The sequence below is a fragment of the Eumetopias jubatus genome, unplaced genomic scaffold (genome assembly GCF_037043125.1).
Source record: "Eumetopias jubatus isolate StellerSeaLion01/CBP00866 unplaced genomic scaffold, mEumJub1_p1.0 scaffold_12, whole genome shotgun sequence".
In the NCBI taxonomy this organism is placed as follows: Eukaryota; Metazoa; Chordata; class Mammalia; order Carnivora; family Otariidae; genus Eumetopias; species Eumetopias jubatus.
The window spans coordinates 47850333-47872208 of record NW_028274818.1 but is presented as its reverse complement, the minus strand read 5'-3'; the positions used below and the strand labels follow the sequence as shown (position 1 = coordinate 47872208).

The 21876-nt window shown below is 44.8% G+C and overlaps 1 protein-coding gene across 2 annotated transcripts; it reads right to left on the bottom strand.

Moving 5' to 3' along the window:
- Window positions 1-1913: 1913 nt before the first annotated feature.
- Window positions 1914-19808, bottom strand: NPHS2 (NPHS2 stomatin family member, podocin). Of its 2 annotated transcripts, XM_028121588.2 has the most exons (8): window positions 19520-19808; window positions 15859-15962; window positions 10992-11064; window positions 9344-9426; window positions 7480-7683; window positions 4665-4720; window positions 3289-3367; window positions 1914-2192 (listed from the first exon to the last, which is right to left on the bottom strand). In XM_028121588.2, exons 1-8 carry the CDS (start codon window positions 19776-19778, stop codon window positions 1914-1916), a joined length of 1137 nt encoding a protein of 378 aa, XP_027977389.1. In that variant the 5' UTR covers window positions 19779-19808. The 2 variants fall into 2 exon arrangements, with proteins under 2 accessions (XP_027977389.1, XP_027977390.1); XM_028121589.2 differs by lacking the exon at window positions 7480-7683 and having other exon boundaries at window positions 19520-19778.
- Window positions 19809-21876: the final 2068 nt, after the last annotated feature.

The window sequence follows — 21876 nt, the reverse complement described above, 5'->3', positions numbered from 1 at the left end:
TAAAGCTTTGCCTGCTCCTTTGGCTTCAGAATCTCCCATTGCTTCCAGCCGAGATTAATCAACCTATGCCTTTCAGCACTGCCACTCCCCCACAACCAAGTATGGTCCTTGGGAGTAGGGAGGGAAACTTCTTTTGAGAAGATATGGAAATATTTTTCAGAAATGGATGAAATAGGCTTTTGAAACAAAATTCAATGTTATCATCTCAGTACATAGTAACCATATAAGCTGATTGCTAAAATAATAAACGAATTGGGCATGATTATATGAATATGTGGGTTTTGAAATCATCTAACAGTTCTGCATAATCTTGGGAAGATGCATTGCTTGGCCAACGCCCTTGGGCTTGCAGGCTTGGGCTAGAGTGTGTGGCTTTCCCAGTTGTGGATGGAGGTGAGAAGGAGGCTTAGAGGTGTAGGACAGGGATGGCCCTAGGATGGCATCATTATATACTGCTATATTAGCATGTGCCGCTAGGGAGTTTTTGGTCTTTTTTTGTTGGAAAACAGGAGGAAAGGCAGAGAGGGCAGAAGTGTGGAAGTGATCGAGAGAGAACAGGAAAGGCAAAGCATCCTTGATCTTGGGCCCTGTTTCTGTTACTTAAACATAGTGGGGAACCAGGTCGTCCCCAACAGACACAATACTATAAAAGTTTCTAGGTCCATTCCTAGGAGCTCAGAATACATTTTCTCTCTTGAAATAATGCTCTGTAGGGTTTTATGGGTTAACATTCATAAACAAAAACCCTTTACAAGTATGTTTATGTAAAATGTTTAAAGTTCTCCCTTAGGGATAGCAGGAACACATCTCCAATATAAAATAATAACCGGGGATAACAAAGAATAAAAAGGCACAACCACCAAATAGTTACCACCATTTCTTTCTGCACTAGCAACATGGAAATCCCCATTATAAGTAGCATTTTACTAACATACATGATATTAGTAATATTTTGGGGATGTTAGTAAGATTTTATAATATTGATTTTTTTAAGGCTATAGAGGATTTGCTGTATACCTCAGGATGCTTTCTTATTTACTTGTCTAATTTTTTTCTATAGATACATATTTCTAATTGAGTAAGACAAGTTAATGGAAAGTAAGACTTATAAGAATATACTTAAAGAATATCTGTACTAGAAAAGAATGCTTCAGGACATGTACAGGTCACATAATGTCATTACTGTTTGAGAAATAAGCAAGCTGGTAAATGCTATACCGAGAATACGTCAGTCCCATGTTTACAGTGATGCTTCTTAAGATTTTAAGCAACATGTATCAGGTAAATGTTTTTGTCCTTTTATTTCTCTATTTTAAAAATGAGGACCCATAAAAAGAATTCCTTTTAAATTCTTTTAATTAGATGTAAATTTTATATCCAGCCCAAGTACATTCGCTCAGGAACATTTAAGTGTCACTGTGGTGCACCTCTCGGGGTTAGATGTGAAGACCATAGGGTGGAACATACAGGGTTGAGTGTAGTTGGGGCGGGGGTGGGGGGAGCCAGTGACCAAGATGTGCCTTTGAGGAGTTCATAGTACAGCTGGAGAGAAGCCTGCATCTTAACTACAGGATTACAATAACCTGTGATGAACACAATAAAAGGGCCACGGGAGCAGCAGAGACCTTGCCAAAGGGGCCAGGGGGCATACAGCAAAAGAGACACAAAATTCTTTCCAGAGTAGAATGTTGGCTAAAGCTCTCTCCCATAGTTACTCTAATTAAAATGATCCATCTAAACTTGTCATTACATCATCTCACTGTCCCTCACAATTGTTTGGGATTGCTGAGTTGTGACTGTGCATTCCGAGGGCATTCTGTGTGGCCACCGAAGAAAGCACGGGACGTGAGGACAGCATGCTTCCCTTGGGGATGTGGCTGTCACCTTTCCAGGCCTGTTCCCTGTGACTCCTCCTACAGCATGGGAGAGTCTTTCCTTTTAGGACTTGGTGGCTCGACAGGTTTGGAAGGACTGGGGAAGGGGAGGCTTCCTTGAGTTCTACTGCTGGGCGAAGACAGGAAATTGAGCAAGTCAAATGGCAGAGGCAAAACCACCGTGGAAGGTTTGTCGGTGGACAGGGATTGGAGGGTGTGGAGGTACCGCAGCTGAACAGCGGCCGGAGTGCCTGCCAGAATCTCAGCTGCCCTTCTCAGGGACTCGGACGCGGCCTTCTCCCCCTCCGCGGCGATCACCTGGGAACAGATGTGAGGAGAAGCAAACTGGTTTGTTCATACTCGCTATTCGGTGTCCCTCAGCAAACGAGCACGGAGCACCGCCTGGTGCCAGGCCCTGTGAAACAGCCAGCAGGCTGACGGCCTTCTTTCTCAAGGATCCTGGTCGAGGGGAGATCGGCCGCGCTCTTCGCCGTAATTTTGGGCCGAATTTATCAAGGGCCCTGACAAGCATAGTGATGTGTTAGGGGAGTAATTAATTATGTCTGCAGGGCCTTGACGATTAGTAGGATTTTGCCACATTGAGAAAAAGTTGGCCAGCATTCTAGGCGAGGACTTGGAAGCCTGAAGCGGGGACTCCTAACCAGGGCAAAATGGACGAGTGAGCATTTCAGAGGAAAAAGCACGAAACTTACCACCCAAATGCCACCTTAAAGTGGACAAAGGGGACTAGACTCAGATCTAGAAGCAACTCTGCCCAGAGGACCACTTTCTTCCCTTCCTCCTGTCAACACTCCCCGGTTACTGAGCTCTTCTGTGGTGGGGTTCTTCTTCACCTGCTTTCTGTTCTTTAAGAGCAGTCTGTCTCCCCCTCAGTCCTCCTCCTTTTCCCAGCTCCCCTCCCACCCCACCTCCATCCCCAGGAGCTGTTGGGGGCAGCCGGCAGGCCTGCCTGGAGGCTGTGCGTGGTGCCACCTTCTCTGGGCTCTGGTATTGAGCGAATCGGGCCTCATCGTGGTCGTCCCTCCACAGCCTGCACGCAGCTAGGGATACGGGTCTGCTGTCATTCACGCATTAAGCCAGAGGTGACAGGTGGCTGATGTTACCTAGGAAAGATGCCAGCTCGAGGGAAGAGGGATGGCGGGTGGGGAGATGCCTTTCAGGAGGCCGAGTGACGGCAAGACTCGAGGAGGAGGAGCTCACTGTTTCCAGTGGCTTCAGAGAGAGGGCATCGCGGGAAAGGCCGAGTGGCATTAGTCAGGCGGCTATGAACACGCTTTAAGGGAATACTTTTAATAGGGTGGGGTGGGGGGCACCAGCTCTGGATGAGTGGGAGGTGAGGAAGCAGCAGGGAAACGTTCTTAGTGGGAGGCGGGCCTGCGCCGCGCTGGCTCACCCGCACTTTGGCCTGTCTCTGTGCTTCGGCCTCCACAGCCAGGGAGTGCTGGAGCCCCGCCGGCAGCCTGACATCCTTGCTGGAAAAGAAAGAGTGTGGACAGGTAGGTGTGCAGCACTGCTTTTAGCAGCCAGGGGTTCAGCCAGACTGGCCAACGTCTCTGTTGTTATTTCAGAATGCCCCGCAAATTCTGATCTAACAGGGTGGCCGTCCCTAGACCTCTGAGGCCAATGGTGGGCAGAGAAGGGCCACTCGAAAGTCAGTGCCTCAACTGCAGACACTCATGATCACTGATGATACAGCAGCGCCCTGGTTTGCTCTGTGCAAGTAGAACACATTCTTTTGTCGATAGATGATTATGATTTTTCCCACTTAAGGTTTAATCTAAATTCCAGCTATTGAATTTGAACAATGAAAAACAGCTTTGATGAGTCATACTATCCATGATAAGGGAAGGCATCTAAGTTTATAAAGGAACTGATTTTGAAAAGAGTAGAACTGACCACATAAGAGTAATACTTAACATATTACATAAAAGAAACAAAATTGTATTTTTACCCTGTTTGTAACTATGAAAATGACATAGCTAGAAAACAATTTGGCAGTTCCATGGAGAGTTAAACATAGTTACTATATGAGTCAGTAATTCTACTGCTAGGTATATGTGAAAACATGTTCTCACAAAAGCCTGCACACGAACGGGCACTGCGGTGTTCTTCAGAATAGTCCTAAAGTGGAAACAACCCAAATGTCCATCATCGAACGAGCAGGTTAACCAGATGAGCTGTAACCAACCACACAATGGATATTTGACCGTCAAAAGGAATGACGTCCTGATTCCTGCTTCACCACAGATGAACCTTGAAAACAACGTACTAAATGAAAGCAGCCAAACACAAAAGGCCATGTAACATTTGTATGAAATGTCCAGGATAGCCAAGTACACAGAGATCAGTGTCTTCGGGCTGGGGGGAAAGGGAGCAGTGAGGAGTCCCTGCTTGACAGGTGTGAGCTTTCTTTTTGGGGTGATGAAAATGTTCTGGAATTAGACAGTAATGATGGTTACACCACTCCATGAATATAATAAAAACACTCGCTGTGCTTCCAAATGGTTATAAGGGTGAGTTTTTTTGTTATGTGAATTTTATCTCAAAAAATTATTTTAACTCCATGGAGAGAAAATCATGAAAGTAATTTGCCTAAATGTTACAGTGGTTGTGTTATGGCTCCGAGTACTAGGTAATTTTTTCCTTTGTCCGAATTTATGCCAATGTGGCTATAGTACTCATTGAAAATAATTTTTAAAAATTATTTTAAAATAAAACCAAAATATTTCCCTTTATCACATTGTTCTTCTTGCTTAATTTCCTACCCACATTTCTGTTCTCTCCACTTTGATTCCCCAAATACAGGTCACTGAATCCAAGGCCACCTGTGGAGGGAAGAGTTGACATGTCAGTGAGAACCTCCAGGTGTGAGTAGAGCACCCCTGTGCCTTCATGGCCATTGTTCTGAACTGAGAAAGTACATTTCCTCTGAAGGCACATTCATTTCCTTTTTTTTTTCAATGTTACGGTGCCTTGCAAAAAAGTTGCTTAACTTTAGGGCACCTGGGTGGCTCAGCTGGTTAAGAATCTGACCATTGATTTTGGCTCAGGTCATGATCTCAGCATCATGAGATCGAGCCCCACATGGGGCTCCATGCTGAGTGTGGAGCCTTGGCTTGAGATTCTCTCTCTCTCTCCCTTTGCCACTCTCCCTGCTCTCTCTCTCTCTTAAAAAAATAAAGTTGCTTAACTTTGCACAGTGCCACTCAATAAATACTTGTGGAATTAAAGATGGTGTGGTAGGCTGAATAATGGCTCCCTAAGACATCCATGCTCTTATCTCTGAAACCTGTGAATGTTACCCCAGAAGAGACCTTGCAGATGGGATTAAGTTAAAATTGCCCAATTTATGGGGCGATTATCCAGGATCTTCCCTGTGGGGCCCAAATGCAGTCACAAGTATCCTTTTAAGGGGGAACAGAGGGAGATGTTACTACAGAGGAGGAGAAGGTGATGTGGTTCTGGGGGCAGAGTTTGGAGGGATGGGCTGTGAAGATTGAGGAAGGGGTCACGAGCTGGGGAAACGGGGCTGCTAGAAGATGGAAAAGGCAAGGAAATGATTTCTCCTCTTGGAACCTCCAGAATGAAGCTGCCCTGCTGACACCTTGACTTTGGCCCCAGTGAAACTATTTTTGGACTCCTGGCCTTCAAAACTGCATGAGATTAAATTGGCATTGTTGTAAGTCACCAAGTGTGTGGTAATTTGTCACAGAAGCAATGGGAAACCAATACAGACAGTGAACTCGATAAATCTGTTTTAAGATGCACTTATTAAAGAACCAGAGTCTAATCTCTCCCAAACGGTTTTCATTTAGAGGTGCTTCCTTCCTGCCCGTGGCACCCATTTGCTCCACCTCCCAGGCCCAGAAGGCAGAAGACAATGAACTGTGGGCTCTGGAAAAGAGGGGCAGGGCATGGCACGCCCCAGGGGGGACCCTACTCTTTTCTGGTTCACTGGTGTCTGGTGATTTCTCAGTGGCTGGACAGCTAGCTAGCTTAGTGCACCAAGAGCCCTGAGAAGGCTGACTCATCTGGGTGGGGGAGAGGGGGTGATGAGAGGAAGGAGTGTTGAAAAGACCTCACAGAGGAGGTGGCATCTTAAAAGACAAATAGGACTTCGCCTGTGGAGAAAAGGGAAACATTCCTTGCAGAGGAGGCCCACGGAAAATGCCGGAGAAACGCTGAGGCGGATGGAGGGTTAGCCCATGGGGGGTTGGGGGGGATGGCAAGGGGTGGGGCTACAACAGTTGGCTCATTTGTTCAGTCATCCGGAGAACACTACCTGCCTGCTGTGTGACCTTGTCCTCTATCCTTTAGAGGGGAGGGGTGAACAGGAAGAGAGGCTGAGGGTGCCGAGGGGGAGCACACTGGAGTGTTTTATTTTTTTAAGGTTTTATTTATTTATTTGACAGAGAGAGACACAGCGAGAGAGGGAACACAAGCAGGGGGAGTGGGGGAGGGAGAAGCGGGCTTCCCGCTGAGCAGGGAGCCTGATGCGGGGGGGGGGGGGGGGGCTAGATCCCAGGACCCTGGGATCATGACCTGAGCCAAAGGCAGACGCCCAATGACTGAGCCACCCAGGCTCCCCTGGAGTGGTTTTTAATTTCCAGAGCAGGAACTGCCCGTGTCCCTTTTGTTCTAATTTCTTGTTTCTTTTTAGGTTCTTTTGTTTCTGAATTTGTCCCTTTTCCACCAAGACGCTAATCTCAGTTTTAGCAGTAACAAGCTGGACAAGTCGCCTCCGAAGATGAGTGAGCGCTGGGGCGCCATCAGGCACAATCACTACCTAAATGCCATTGGTCCTCTGGCCCTTCTGCTGGAGGTCCTCCTTTCCGCGAGACAACATTCTGACCTTCCTGACTCGATTCTGGGCCGGGGTGCCTGTGGCCCCCACAATAGGCTCCCTGACTGGTGGTAACTGCCATTTGGCCACCTGCCAGGAATCCGGCTTTGTTCTCCCGTCTCAGTACCTTTGCCACATTGTCTTGGTAAGAAGGGGAGATGCCACCATGGCCGTGGGTGAGGAGGCTGAGCTTGCTGCCTGGCGGCTGGATGAGGCTGCCCATGAAGCACTTCCTGCTCCTCGATTCCCTCCCTAATTCCCAATCAATTAAATCTCAGTGATTGATTGGGAGATTAATCATGTAAGGGTCTGTGACATTTTTTCTTTAGCTGAAAGTCTTATTTGAACTATTTAACTTTGCCCGTTTCCCCAGCAGACTTTCAGCTCCCAGGAACCATGCCTTCTCGTGTCTGTGGGACCAGCCACGTGTCCCACGTGGCCCCATCCTCCCTGCCAGCTCTCTTTGGGCTCTGGGGGCACGTTCCAGTGAGTCTAGAGCCACCAGGGTGGGGGGAGGAAGGGCAGAACCTGTGGCAATGACTGACTAGTCATCACCTGGTTGACTGAGGGTCAATCTGGCAACCTCTCACTCAGCTGTCAGCTCCTTGAAGGATGGTACCTTCAACAGTGAACGCCTGCCAGATGCTTCCATTGCATGTGCTTCAATAAATGACTGATGAAGAAATGAATAAAAGAGAAAGAGGTATTTCAACATATTCGATGATAAATTTGTTGAAGTACCTTTATATCTTGGGCAATGCTCTTCCTCTCTAGAAGAATTTCAGTGAGGGATCGGTGTGCTAGGAGACGCTTCATGGTGGTCTGCACAAGAAATTGGACAGCTCTGGGCACGTGAGCAAGACTGCTTAGGAGGAGCGAGGCATTTTCCATTCGGTAGTAGCAGATGGCATCCATCTCCATTATAAACATGTCTTTGGTCACAATCTGGGCAGAAAAAGGAGTTTGGAGAACATGATTTTTTTTTAAAGATTTTTATTTATTTATCAGAGACAGAGAGAGAGTGTGCACAAGCAGGGGGAGGGGCAGAGGCAGAAGGAGAAGCAGACGCCCCACTGAGCAGGGAGCCCAATGTGGGACTCGATCCCAGAACCCTGGGATCATGACCTGAGCCAAAGGAAGCTGCTTAACCGACTGAGCCACCTAGGCATCCCGAACAGGACTTAGTTTAGGGCTCCTTTCCCAGGGTGGGTGATAGAGAAGCTAAATGTGTTCAAGGGAAATTTTCTCAGTAAGATTATAGGAAAAAAAAAGTCGTTGGCCCACCCTTTTATCCGAAATAGATGTTTTTGAAGATGATGGAGTTTTTATGAAATACACTAAAGAACTCACAATTTAAAGGAATCCTGTTGTAACTAGTTTTGTAAAAATATCAGGAATAATTTTCTCAGACAAAAACATTCAGTAAATTGTATATCAGGTCTTTTTAAAACGATGCCAAGGGGCACCTAGGTGGCTCAGATGGTTAAGCATCTGCCTTTGGCTCAGGTCATGATCCTGGGGTCCGGGGATCGAGCCCCACATCAGGCTCCTGGCTCAGTGGGGAGCCTGCTTCTCCCTCTCCCTCTGCCTCTCCCCCTGCTCATGCTCTCTCTTTCTCTGTATCTCTGTCAGTTGAATAAATAAAACAAAAATCTTAAAAAAAAAAAAACCGATGCCAAAAAATGTGCTTAAAACAGAAGCACGTTCTGGGAAACAAGAGCGGTGATATGTTGTTTGCTGAGTGTCCACTAGAGGGCAGACTGGTGCTACACACCAAGAGCCCTAAAAGCTGCTCCTTCTCAACATTTCCATTTTTAGACACTTATCACAAAGACATATTTTTAAGGATTTAGCTGCAAGGATGTCATTCATAGTGTTGCTTATTATAATAAAAAATTAGAAATTAATTAACATTCGCAACAGGGAATTGTGAATTGTGGTACATCCATACAATGAAATGCTATGTGTCCATTTAAAAACAAAGAGCACCTAGGGGGCTCAGTGGGAAGAGCAGGCGACTCTTGATCTCGGGGTTGCGAGTTCAAGCCCCATGTTGGGTGCAGAGATTACTTAAAAATAAAATCTTGAAAAAAAATAAGACAAAGGGGTAGAAATATAGCTACTATATGAAAACATGATCTAACAGAGTGTTGAGGGAAAAAAGACATGTTATGAAATAGTATGATATGTACACCTGTCTGTAAATATAACCACATACATAGAAAAATTTGAAAGGATACACTCTGATAAAAGGGGAAGCTAGCCTAGCCAAGCTGACACATAAAATTAACCATCACAAAGTCCTTTGCCCATTTTTAAGTGAGTTGTTTGCTTTCTTGTTGATTTGTAAGATTTCTTTATATATTACGGGTATTAATCCCTTATCAGAAGTATTATTTGCAAATATTTTCTCCCACCCATAGGTTATCTGTTTATTCTTTTGATAGTGTCCTTTGATACACAGGAGTTTTTAATTTTGATACAGTCCATATCTCTACTTTCCTCTTTCACTTTTGAGCTTAAATAGTCATTTTGACTGGGACCAGAATTGGTAGCTCAGCCATACAAAGCGTAGAGAGAAAGCAAAATCCATCATTTGACTTACCTCATGAAAGGGTATCTCCAAAGTTTGGAGGCGAAGGTCAACCTTGTGGTAGGTATCCAGGCAGGGCAAAAAGAAGAAAAGGCCTGGGGGGGGGGGGGTGGAGAGATTGACAGGTGAATGGTTAGTATGGAGATTGTTTGGGGTTCACCTCTTCGGGGTCAGGTTGCATATTACATTGCTTTCCTTAGCCTCCAACTACACACAGACTGATTGGGCAATCCCACCTCTACCCCAATAGTGAGTTTGTGGTTGCTAAAGTTACCCTACAATTTTTTGTTCAATCTAGGACACTTTTGAGGGTGAAAGGTGAGCATCGTTACAACTTACTCCAGGATGACACACATAAGCAGGGATTAATCCCAGCAAAATGGGCTGTATGGTCACCTTGGTCATGGTGCTGACCCCTCCAGATCTTGAGTAACATGTCTGTCTTCTTCACTGGATTTAACTCCCTAACAAGAGTGTCTCATGCACTCTTGTTAGTTTTAGTGCTTGACTTAGTGCCTTTTAGGGCCTCTGTAAAATTATTTTTGAATCCATGCATGTACCAACATGACCAACTATAGAGCCGGCAACCTCCATGTGGTACTTCTTAAAATGTGAACCCCAGAGGGTATCACAATAGCAATATCATGATACCAGCTTCGTGTTACCTAATGTAATATACAAAGTCAATGTGCAGTAAATATTTTTAAATTGATTTATTGAGATTTTCTGAGAGCCACTGGACAGTGTGGGCTCCTGTAAGAGCCAACCAGCAGCACCTCACAGAGCCCAGGACCTCCCTGAGGAGCAGCCCAGCTACTAGCCCTTTCTAGCCCCAATAAAGAAGGATGCTGAAAACTAGAACCGGAACAAGATGGTCCCTGTCCTAGACCACAGGGTCTGGTTCTACTTTTGCGTGGACCCGTCTGTTTGTTCTGAATCGCCAAACTCGGATTTGTGTCTTCTAGTCTAGTCTCTATTTTCTACTTGTTTCTGTAGAGCTGGCTTGGAACTTCCAATATATGCACCTGGGACTTCACTCCTTCCCATGCCTTTCTGGCTAGCTGGAATCTCCAAACCCCAACTACTTTAGACTTTGTGGACTAACCATATTTCCATCTGTGCTTGGACCTTTGGACATCAACTCCACTAGACTTTAAGGTCCTAGAGATCCGAAACCATGTCTCATTTATCCATCTTCACCTCCCGGGCAGTTATACAGTATCTAAGACACAGGAAATGCTCCATCTATGTTTTCTAAATTCCATGAACCGAAGGCCAATTTGTCATTTGGATGCTGGAATTTTCCTATCTCCCATGGTTTGGTCTGACCCCCTGGATCTGAACTAGCTCAGCTTTGCTCAGCACTCTAACCAAAACATGTTCTGCTCAAACCAGTGCCCAGCCATGGGTCCTAAGCCTACTTGCTAGTCCAGCCAGCCTGGCCCCGGCACTTGACTCTGCACCCAGCCTCTTTCTTGGCCACTGTTACCCGATAGTAATGCTCTCTGAAGAATCTTTCATAACCTGTGTTACAAGTAACAGATTAGAAAATGCAGATATCACGAATCAGATTACTTCATATAATCTGAGATCCATATTACAAATATGCATGGATTGAAGAAATTGGCAAGTCTATGGGGGGTGGAAGGGTGTTTCATACCAGGGCCTTTGGCTCTCCCAGGAAGCAGGTGTCCCAGTCGGAATATTATTACTCTCTCATACTCTTGTACAACCTGAAGGGAAAAATAATACTTTTGAAACATTCCAAGAAAGAAAAATAAAGTCTTCAAAAGGCCTTGGCACATGAGAGTGATCCTATATATCAAAAAACTTTAGTTTTGAGAACCAAGAAAAAATTTCTATTAATATTTACATTTCCAAAATCTACACTTAGTAAGTGTAGAACGTCAGAAACCAGTGCAAGTATATTGGCCATGTTAATTTTAGAGCCCATGAACAGAATTTTGATTAAAGAGTCATGATTATCTAAAAAATAATGCTTCTACTACGTCCAACATATCAAAATCAAGAAAACCACAGTATGTTTAATCTTGTATTTTGCTGTGACTTCTGCCATTATTAGCTTCTATATGGATCCCACATTCGTTATTTAATAGAAATAGCTATTAAATAGCTATTTGTTGGGGCGCCGGGGTGGCTCAGTCATTAAGCGTCTGCCTTTGGATCAGGTCATGATCCCAGGGTCCTGGGTTCGAGTCCCACATCGGGCTCCCTGCTTGGTGGGAAGCCTGCTTCTCCCCCCCCCACCCCCCCTGCTTGTGTTCCTGCTCTCGCTCTCTCTCTCTCTGTGTCAAATAAATAAATAAAATCTTAAAAAAAAAAAATAAATAAATAGCTATTTGTTTCAAATAGCAATTTCTTCTGAGGTTGCTTCAAAATGATTCATTTGGATTTCATTTTGCCAATTCTCATTGGTGATTGTATCTAGAAAAATTAAGTGTGCCCTAAAAATGTGTAGTTATTTTTAAATGACAAAAAGGGAGATTCTCTGTGTAGAAATGTCTGCATGTTAGGAGAGAAACAGGAAAGGTAACACACACTGCTTCAAAAATAAACTTCATTTTTCTGGCCCAGTATCAAAATCTGGGTTCTTTTTTTTTTTTTAAGATTTTATTTATTTATTTGACAGAGAGAGAGAGAGAGACAGCGAGAGAGAGAACACAAGCAGGGGGACTGGGAGAGGGAGAAGCAGGCTTCCCGTGCAGTAGGGAGCCCGATGTGGGGCTCGATCCCAGGACCCTGGGATCATGACCTGAGCCGAAGGCAGATGCTTAACAACTGAGCCACCCAGGCGCCCCCCCCCTTTTTTTAAAGATTTTATTTATTTATTTAACAGAGAGAGACACAGCGAGAGAGGGAACCCAAGCAGGGGGAGTGGGAGAGGGAGAAGCAGGCTTCCCGTGGAGCAGGGAGCCTGATGCAGGGCCCAATCCCAGGACCCTGGGATCATGACCCAAGGCGAAGGCAGACGCCCAACAACTAAGCCACCCAGGCGCCCCAAAATCTGGGTTCTACTACTTGCTTATCATTAGCTTATTTGGTCTGTTTATTTGCATATATGCCCCACCTGTGAACTTCTGTTGAACAAATGGATTATTTGTGACTGTAGACATGTTTTCCTTCTTCATCCTCCCTCCACTTTAGAAAGCTCCACTGAATAATAATTAGTCAAATATGAAAATGTCATGAAGAGACCAAAAGTAACACATTTTGAAGTGTGCTTCCTAAGGGAACAGCCTCCCTTACCTCACTGTAAGTGCCTTGGGGTCAAGTACCAGGTCTTGTTGATCCTTCCGAGGTTTACAACTCCTATGCCTGAATCCTGCCTTGTTTGTTGAAACAATGAATGAGAATGAATGCCTAGACTTGGTTCCCAGAGCAGGCCCCAGGCATCCCCAATTTCCTGGCTCCCTGGCATTACTTGTTTCATTTCTGCTTTTACTGGGAGAAACAAATTCTTCCTAGAGATGCAGAGGAGCCTTACTCCTTCAAGACCTTGCTCAAATGTTACACATCATTCTGCTTTAGTATCCTCTACCTAATTGACTTTTAGGGTTTACCATCTTCCCCCCTCCAAAGATTTATTTAGTTATTTTAGAGAGGGAGAGAGAACACACATGCATGGGGAGGCGCAGAGGGAAAGGGAGAGAGAATCCTCAAGCAGACTCCCTGCTGAGCAGAGAGCCTGATGTGGGGCTCAATCCCAGGATCCTGAGATCATGACCTGAGTCAAAATCAAGAGTCCAATGCTTAACCCACTGAGTCACCCAGGCCCCAAGACAAAATGGAATTTAAAACAAACACAAAAATGTGCTAGTGATAAAGAGAGATATTGTATAACAATAAAAGGGTCAATGTGTTAGGAAAGTATAACAACGATGAACATACATGTACCTAAAAACAGAGATCTAAAATATAAGAAGCAAAAACCAAAAGAACTGAAGGGAGAAATAGACAATTCAAGCAACAAAAATAGTTGGAGAGTTTAATATTCCACTTTCAATCATGTAGAGAACAACTAGACAGAAGATAAACAAGGAAATAAGACTTGAGCAACATGATACATAAACTAGACCTAACAGACATCTACACACAATGCCCAACAACAGCAAAATACACTTTCTTCTCAAGAACACATGAAATTTTGGGGCATTGGGTGCTCAGTCGGTTAAGCGTCTACCTTTGACTCAGGTCACGATACCGGAGTACCAGGATTAAGCCCTGCATCGGGCTCCCTGCTCAGTGAGGAGTCTGATTCTCCATCTGACTCTCCCTCCTCTGTTGCCCTCTCTCTCTCACTCTCTCAAATAAATAAGTAAAAATCTGTAAAATAATAAAAACAACACATGAGACATCTGTAGGATAGATCAAATGCTAGTCATAAAACAAACCTCAATAAATTTAAAACTATTGAAATTATACAAAGTATATTATCTGATTACAGTGGAATGAAATTGGAAATCATTAACAAGGAAGTTTGGGGAATTCACAAATATATAGAAATTTATATATGACATACTCTAAAATAATGACATACTCTAAAATAACCAATGGATCAAAGAAGAAAGCAAAAGAGAAATTAGAAAATATTTTGAACTGAATGAAAACCAAAACACAGACACCAAAACATATGGGATGCCACTAAAGCAGTGCTTAGAGGAAAATTTATAGCTGTAGATGCCTACGATAATAGAGAAGAAATACTCAAAACCCTAATTGTCTACCATAAGACACTGGATATAGAAGAGCAAACTAACCCTAAGGCAAGCAGAAAGAAGAAAATAATGAAGATTAGAGTGGAAATAAATGCAACAGAAAATAGAAAAATAATAGAGAAAATCAACCAAAAGTTGGTTCTTTGAAAAGATCAACAAAATTGACAAATATTTAGCTAAATGGATCGGGGGGGGAAAAGAAGACTCAAATTTCCAAAATCAGGAATGAAAAAGGAATGACAGGAACATCATTACTGTCCTTACAGAAATAAAAAAAAAAGATTATAAAAGAAAACACTATGAAAGACTATATGCCTCAAAATAAATATAACTTAGGTGAAATGGACAAATCCCTGTATAGATGCAACTACTGAAACTGACTTGAGAAAAACAAAAACAAAAACAAACCCTGAAAAGACCCAGAAGTAAAAGACTGAATTAGCAGTTTTGAAATCTCCCACAGAGAAAAGTCCAGGACCAGATGGTTTCACTGGTGAATTGTGCCAAACATTTAACAAGAAAGGAATACCAGTCCTTCACAAATTCTCCCCGAAAACCAAAGAGGACAGAAATCCGTCCAACTCTTTCTCTGAGGCCAGTATTACCCTGATGCCAAAACAAGAGAGAGACATCCCAAGAAAACTACAGACCAATATCTCTTAAGAATATAGAATCTTAAAACCCTCAATAAACTACCAGCAGCCTGAATCTGGGACCATATAAAGAGGATTAGACACCATAGCCAAGTGGGATTTATACTGGGAACACACAGTTGGTTTAACATCCAAAATGCAATGAATGTAATACACCATCTCAATAGAATAAAGGGTAAATACCACATGAAGATCTCAATGGATGCAGAAAAGACACTGGACAAAATCCAACACCCTTTTGTGAGGAAGGAGGAGGGGGAGAGGAGCCTGCATGAGGAGTGCAATCAGCAATGGCTCCAGCAGCACCTGTAGCCTTCTAGCCAAGGACATGCTCTTCCCCAGCAGCTCCAGCCAATGATAACAATGGCGGGGGTACTCGGGCCCGGCCATTTCTGCCCATCAGGAAACTCCTCTTTGAAGCCGACTTTGCTCTGGAGTTTCCTGTCAGGCTGGCCAACACTACACCCCAGTCGGAGGCTCCCTCTGTCCTCTCCTTCCTTCACATGTCATAACGCAGCTGTCAGACCTGCATCATTGTCTGAAGGCTCCCTCTGCCTACTCTGATTCTCTCTCCCCTTAATCTTTCACAGACAATGCCTCCCAATAAATCCCTTGCATTTCGAATTCCGTCTTGGCATGTGCTTCCTGAACAGACATGGCCTTCATTTACTTCAGGGACAGGCACGTGTAACCACCTGTGGGCCAAATCGTCGTTCATGGTATAGAAGCTGCCTGAGAAGTTTCCTAAAGTGCCAGAAGTGGACACCATCATCTCTTCTGGGCTGATCTCTGTGTTGCAGGGTGCAGATGACCTAGATGTAGGCCTGACCTGAGGGCTCTCAGTCTAATGGGAGAGATTGGGTGTCGACAAAGAGTATATGCGCGGTAAGTGCTGGAATGGATCTGAAAGCAGAGAGACAAGAACACAAGGAAGGACGTGATAGTCTGGGGAGTCAAGGAAGGCTTCACAGTTACATGAGAGCAAGGTCTGAAAGGAATAAGAGCCCTCCTGGCAGAGGAGTGGGAGGGGAGGCTCTTCCATGTGGAGCACAAAGCACATACAAAGTCACAGAGGAGTGGACCTGGGGTCCCTGAGAGGCGCGAGGAAATTCCTTATTGGGTTCTCAAGGAATCTTACCTTTATGCAGAACCAGATCGAAAAAGGGAAGGTCACAATGATGAAGAGCAGCGATATGAGGACAAGGAACCACTCACAGACCCCTAAACCTGAAGACTTGGTACCTAAAAAAAAAAAAAAAAAAAGGAAAAGAATAATTATATTGGAATGTTACCATATTCACTGACCAGTACTTGTTGGTCCAGTTCTTGGCAGGAGGATCAGAGCAGTGTGTAGACTTTGCTGGAAATTTAGAGGGAGCTGGATATCACTGGTCAGTTCACATGATGGGACATTGTCTGTGAAGGGCTCTGTGGGGCTGTGGCAGGTGGAGCAGGCTTCTGGAAAGGCAGTAGTGGGGTACCTGGAAGAAGCCTAGAGTCTGGGCAGAAGGTTTGGGTTCGAGTTCTGCTCCACCATTTTCTGTCCAGTGACCTCAAGCAAGGCCAATGAACTCTTCAAAGCTGTTTCCTCATCTACACAGTGGGGGTGCTCACTAGCTCATAATAACTAGCTCATAGCTCTCTCAGGAGATAAGTCTTCATAGCATTGATGTATGGAATTTCGTATATACATGAAAATCACTGAAGTGTGCTTCCCATGTATCAGGTGTTGATTCTGAAGTGATTCAAACCACATGTGTGCAGAGGTTCATCTTCCCTGAAATGACTTCCCCGTCTACCACCTGCCCCAAATGTCTCAAATTCCTCCATTAGAGTCCCTTCTTTGGATTAGGGTGTGGATCTTCAGACATTCTTTGAAAAATCATCTCTATTGGGGTAATATTAGCCTAGTAGTGTCTGTAAATAAAAGTAATGAGGAACTGGACTGCAGAATGTCCATGTTGCTTGAGTGATAAATGAAAATGTTTCAGGGAAAGTTAATCACAAGAACACAAACCTCCTGGGTTATTTACATTCTGTCCCCAGGGCGTAGAATAGTGTCCGACATAATATAGGTTCTCCATAAATATTCATTGAATTGTAAGGATGAAGGAGAAGTAGATAGAGAAAATTACTTAAATGTAACAGTTATGGAAACCTCAAGAATATTAATCTCTAGGTACTGGAAAACTGGCCAAATGGATACTATTTGTGAGTTTAAAAACATCATAGAGGTGTTGACTAAAGATTAGGAAGGTGGAAAGCCTAATTTTAAGGGAGGGGGGGAAAAAGAGGAAAACTAGTTGGTAGGCTTGAATATTTGATCTCTGTGCCTGGAAAATAATTGGAAAGGTCATCACCAAATTGATCACTTGCTATACAAGCTGCATCAGCCCAAAACTAACATCAGTGCTAAATACTATAGTACGGTAGTTCCCGAAGTGTGTCCCACGGAACACTAATCCCACAGGGTGCTTCGCAAAGCAAGAGTTCCCTGGGAAAACAGATTTAGGAAATCCTGTGTTCTGTGTCTACTTCTAGAGCTCCCTAGTGCTCATCTGCACTTTGAGGCGAGGGGAATCCCTGCAGCAAAGAAGCATTCTTAGCTTTGTTTAACCCAGGATTTCCCAAACATCTGACAAGGCAATGTCTTCTCCAAGGAAATTCATGTTCCATAAAATTTATTTCTCATGCAATCTATTTTGGGAAATGCTACTCTATCTATGATGTCTATCAACATCATGTTAGTTTTTACAATATTCTTCCTTAAGGACAATGAGGGTGGTATTGCCATGTTTAATTAGTTTATAAACATATTTCACTTGCCAGTGGTAACCATGGCAAGTAAAAAGAAATAAATACACATACAGACAAAATATCATTTTATAAAGGAAGAAAGGCCTCAAAATGCCTTCACATAAGAGTTAGAGATGTGAACAAAAAACTAATATTTATAGCCCAAATCTAACTTATAGCTTTCCTCACAAAGTATTGCTCTCTTGGAATGAGTTCCTTGAATATTCAAATTGTTCGTTTTACATGAATAGTGAAATACTAAATGTTAAGGCAGGAAGAGCCTTAGATATGACATAGTGTAAGAATCTCCAACATTTTGGTAAGGTGGAGCTCTTTCATCTCTCCCGTCTTAAGGAGCCTGGCTGAGGGAGCATGGTGGGAGGTGAGGAGGTGGAGGTGTTCTTGCTCCTCTTGCTTCCCTGGCCCCTGGAAGCCACAGAAACTTCCCAGACAAGGGCTCAGCAAGGCCTCAATGGGACTTCTCATCTATTGCTTGGGGTCTTGGGCTCTCTCTAGTCACTTTATAGCTGGAGAGACTGAGTGAGGCCCACAAAGGTGACACGCCTTGCCTGAGGCCACACAGCTGGTGGCAGTGCTGGGACCGTGACCCGGAAGCAGGGCAGCACCGTGCAAGGATGGGCTTTTCGGTCAGGTCATCGTACTCTGGAATTCTGGCTCCTCCATTTCCAGCTGTAGGTCTTTGGCAAGGTACTTAATTTCCCCGCATGTTTTCCAGTCAGTGATGCGGAAACGATAATCCTCAGTAAAACACCCAGTGTGTGCCTGGCACATAGTGAAGACTCCCATACATGGGGGCTCCCGTCGTGGCTCACCCCAACCGATGTGGTCTGACACACAATTACAAGACCTCTCACCTCAGCAATACTGTAGCATTGAACCTAACAAACTTTTAATGCCTGGAAGTTTCTGACCGATGAAAGGGCGTCCGTTGGGCAAAAGGGCATTAACATGGTCCATATAAACTGCACTGCAACTGTAGGAATCTTTGTCAAATCGTAACTTTCAATGTTCCCGCATATACTGCATTGCTGGTAACCAGGAAATGATGTTAAAATTTCATAGCCCCCAGAAAGCAAAATAATACACGATTCCTTACTGACTTTCCTTGAGACCACTGTCATTCTACACTTAAGGTGTAATGAATTTTTTTCTTCCATTCACTATAAAAAGAACTGGAAGCAGATAAATTTGTTCCCAAGAGGTGCTTTACCCACAGAAGCCAAAAAGATATTTTTCCCTGTGATTCCCTCCTTTGGTCTAACTTTGCTCTATTTTAGCTTGCAACGGGGTTCTGTTCAAATTGGATCTGTTCTTTGCTCCAAGCTTTGTGCAAAGTGCTTTGGATGGCATATCTCCTTTTATCCTTATACCTACCCTCCGAGGTAGGTACTGTGGTTATTCCCCTAGCATAGCTGGTTAAGGCCCCACCTCTGATCACATGGCTAGCTAGCTGAGATTTAAATTCAGGTCTAGCTCTTCTCCACTTGGTTCTGAGGCCAAATGATCACCCCAGAGAAAGTTTAAAATACTTTTAGGTAAGACTGAGGGTTGGGGATGAGGAGAGAAGAATAAGCTGCACAGTTGCCCAGAACCACCAGTTCATGCATGTCTTTACTTAAATTAGGTGCCCATATACTCTTCCTTGGCCACAAAAACCGCTGCAAGATTCCTTTGCCAAAAGTGTTCATTGGTCCCCAACCTGGACCACTCTCCCTTCCACTTCCTATCCATGGCTCGCCTCTGAGACCAACTGTATCTAGTTGATGTTAACTGTATTTCTTCTGATGTATTTGGGTCCCCACACTGGGCAGGACGTGCGGGTCCTAACTCAGGCCTTTCATTTCCTGGGAATCCGAGCAGGTCCAGGAGGCTGCTCTGGCCTCGGTGGCTCTCAGCGCCGTGACTCGTTTCCCTCGATCGGCCATCCCTTGGGTACCATGCGGAAAGGCCACCCCGCCTCCCACATCCCCGACCTGCCATACCTTCCTCGGGCCGCTCACTCTCCAGCAGCGCCACCACCTCGGTGCCCTCCTCACCGGAGCCCCGGACCTCATCCACGTCCACCACGGTGGCTGCGGGCGCGGGGGACTCCCCCCGGCTCCCCGCCCGCTCGCGCCCTGCGTCCCGGCGCCCACGGCCTCCGCCGCCCCTCTCCGCCCTAGCCCTCTTGTTCTCCTTGTGGGGGGACCCGCCGCCTCTCCCGTGGGCCTCTCTGGAGGAGCTCCGAGCCCTCCTTTCCATCGTCGGGGGCCGGCCCGGGAGCGCTGTCCGGGCTGAGTGAACCGTGGGCGAGACCCCGGACTGTAATGACCGTGGGCGGGCGTGGGGCGGGGCGCGGGGCGGGGGCTCTGCTCGCCGGGAGGCGGGACCGCGGGCCCTTCCAGCCCCCAGACTCCGGCGATCTCCCGCGATGCGTTTGTGTGAAGCCCGTGTGCCGCCTCGTGGTGTTTGAACATGGGTTTCTACAGACGACGATCTGAGTTGTAAAGCAAGTTCAAGTTGCCTGACCCACCCCGGAGGCCAGCAAATCGCCGAAAGTGCGGGGGGGCTCCGCGCAGGAATTGCGAACGTCGTAGGAACTAGGGGATGTGGTCCTCGTGCAGCGCTAGACAGCTGGAGGGAACAGAAGAGGTCGACGAATTAGGGTCCCCAAGCGCCCCCTTATCCTCCTGGAGGCTTCCCGAGGGCGCCTCTCCCCTCCCCCTCATTTATTTTATATCCTGGCCCTACTCTTTCTGCTGATGCTTTACAAAAGGTATTGGTGTCGGCGGACTACTCCTGGGAGGATTTACATTTGAAAAGGTTGTGGAGGCGGGGTGGGGGGGATTTCCTTTCCTAAAAGGAAAACTCTTTTGGGCCCCTTTCCTCTCTTTCACATACACTCTCTCTTGTATTTGCGTTTATATTTATTTTTATTAGTTTATTATTGTGTTTACTAATGCTTAAGCCTGTTGATGTAATGCTTCTTGAAGAATCAGAGAACGGAAGGGGTTTAACTTTTGTTTTAGGAAAGGGATGCTTTTCCCTTGGCTAGGCTCTGTTCGCATGCCTCCTTGATGAAGGCAGGACTTGGACTTTGTCAAGGTTCATTGGCCAAGCTCCATCTAGCAGCGAACTGGGGGGGAGGGGGGCTGCCCCACTTGCTTCTGAGGAACTTGAAACATGGAATACATTTATTTATCCTTTACTCTATTAATCACTTGTTTCTCACTGAATGGGTAACCCTTCAAATTCGAGATTTATGATTCTACACCAACAGCTCAGATCAGGATGGCAGAAATAAAATTCGTTTATTTGTATTTTTCAATATCTACTGAGTTCACACAGGTTTTTCTCTCAAAAACCTTATTAAAGAGGACCGAAATAACTGACATGGCTCTGGAAAAACCATTCCACTACTTTCTTCCATATATTCCAAGTTAGGCCACTGGGAATAAAATCATTATTTTACAATTATATTACAAGACTGATAATAAAGTAATTTAAATAGATTTGTTTTTACTCTCTAAACCTGATTATTGTATGGGTGATGTAAGGGAGGCAAATGTTTCCTCTGAGTGCCTGACTCAATTAATAGTTCCTGCCTAGAGCATGACACTGAGAAAAATTCAGAAGCGGCATTGGGCCCATAGAGGAAAAAGTACCATGATTACTTAATATTCACTCAAATTAACAGTTGCAGTTAAACACAGTTTATCATCCTGTAAAGATTTCCCTGTTCAGAAAAGCATGAAACCGATTGTAGCATTTATTATTTTTTTCTCAGCCTTTGATTCTCTTGTGAATTAATTTGATCTGGGGTTCTAGCTATACATTCCTAAAATAAACTTGCACCTCAATTTTTACTCCAGTAATTGGCCAAATGATAATCTCAAAACTGCACCCTGTCTGCCAATAAGATAGAGGGATTTCTTGCAGGAGAAAAACCGATGAGAAAAAGGTCCTACTTGGCATTGGAGTGCATGTTGGGTGCTTCTTCTCAATCTCCTGGGGGACCTGGATAAATTACATAAGTGGGACCTGCTGTGGGACCATGGATAAGTTACATAATCTGTACTTCATTTTCTGCATCCACACAACAGTAATACAAGCGCATGCTTATAATAACACAAGGCTGTTGGTGTTACGGATGGCAATTACGATATCCGAGAAAGACCATCACATTCCTTCGAAAAAGGTCAACCCAGCATCTCCGAAAAGTGGAGGGGTTGGGGAGTGCTGAGGTAGCAGAATGAGTCTCTAGCTCGCTGTTCTTACAATGATGTTGCTGTTTTCTTTTTAGATTCCTTTTTAATTGAAAGTATTGCTCATCCCTTGGTTGAAAGTGCATGTACACATT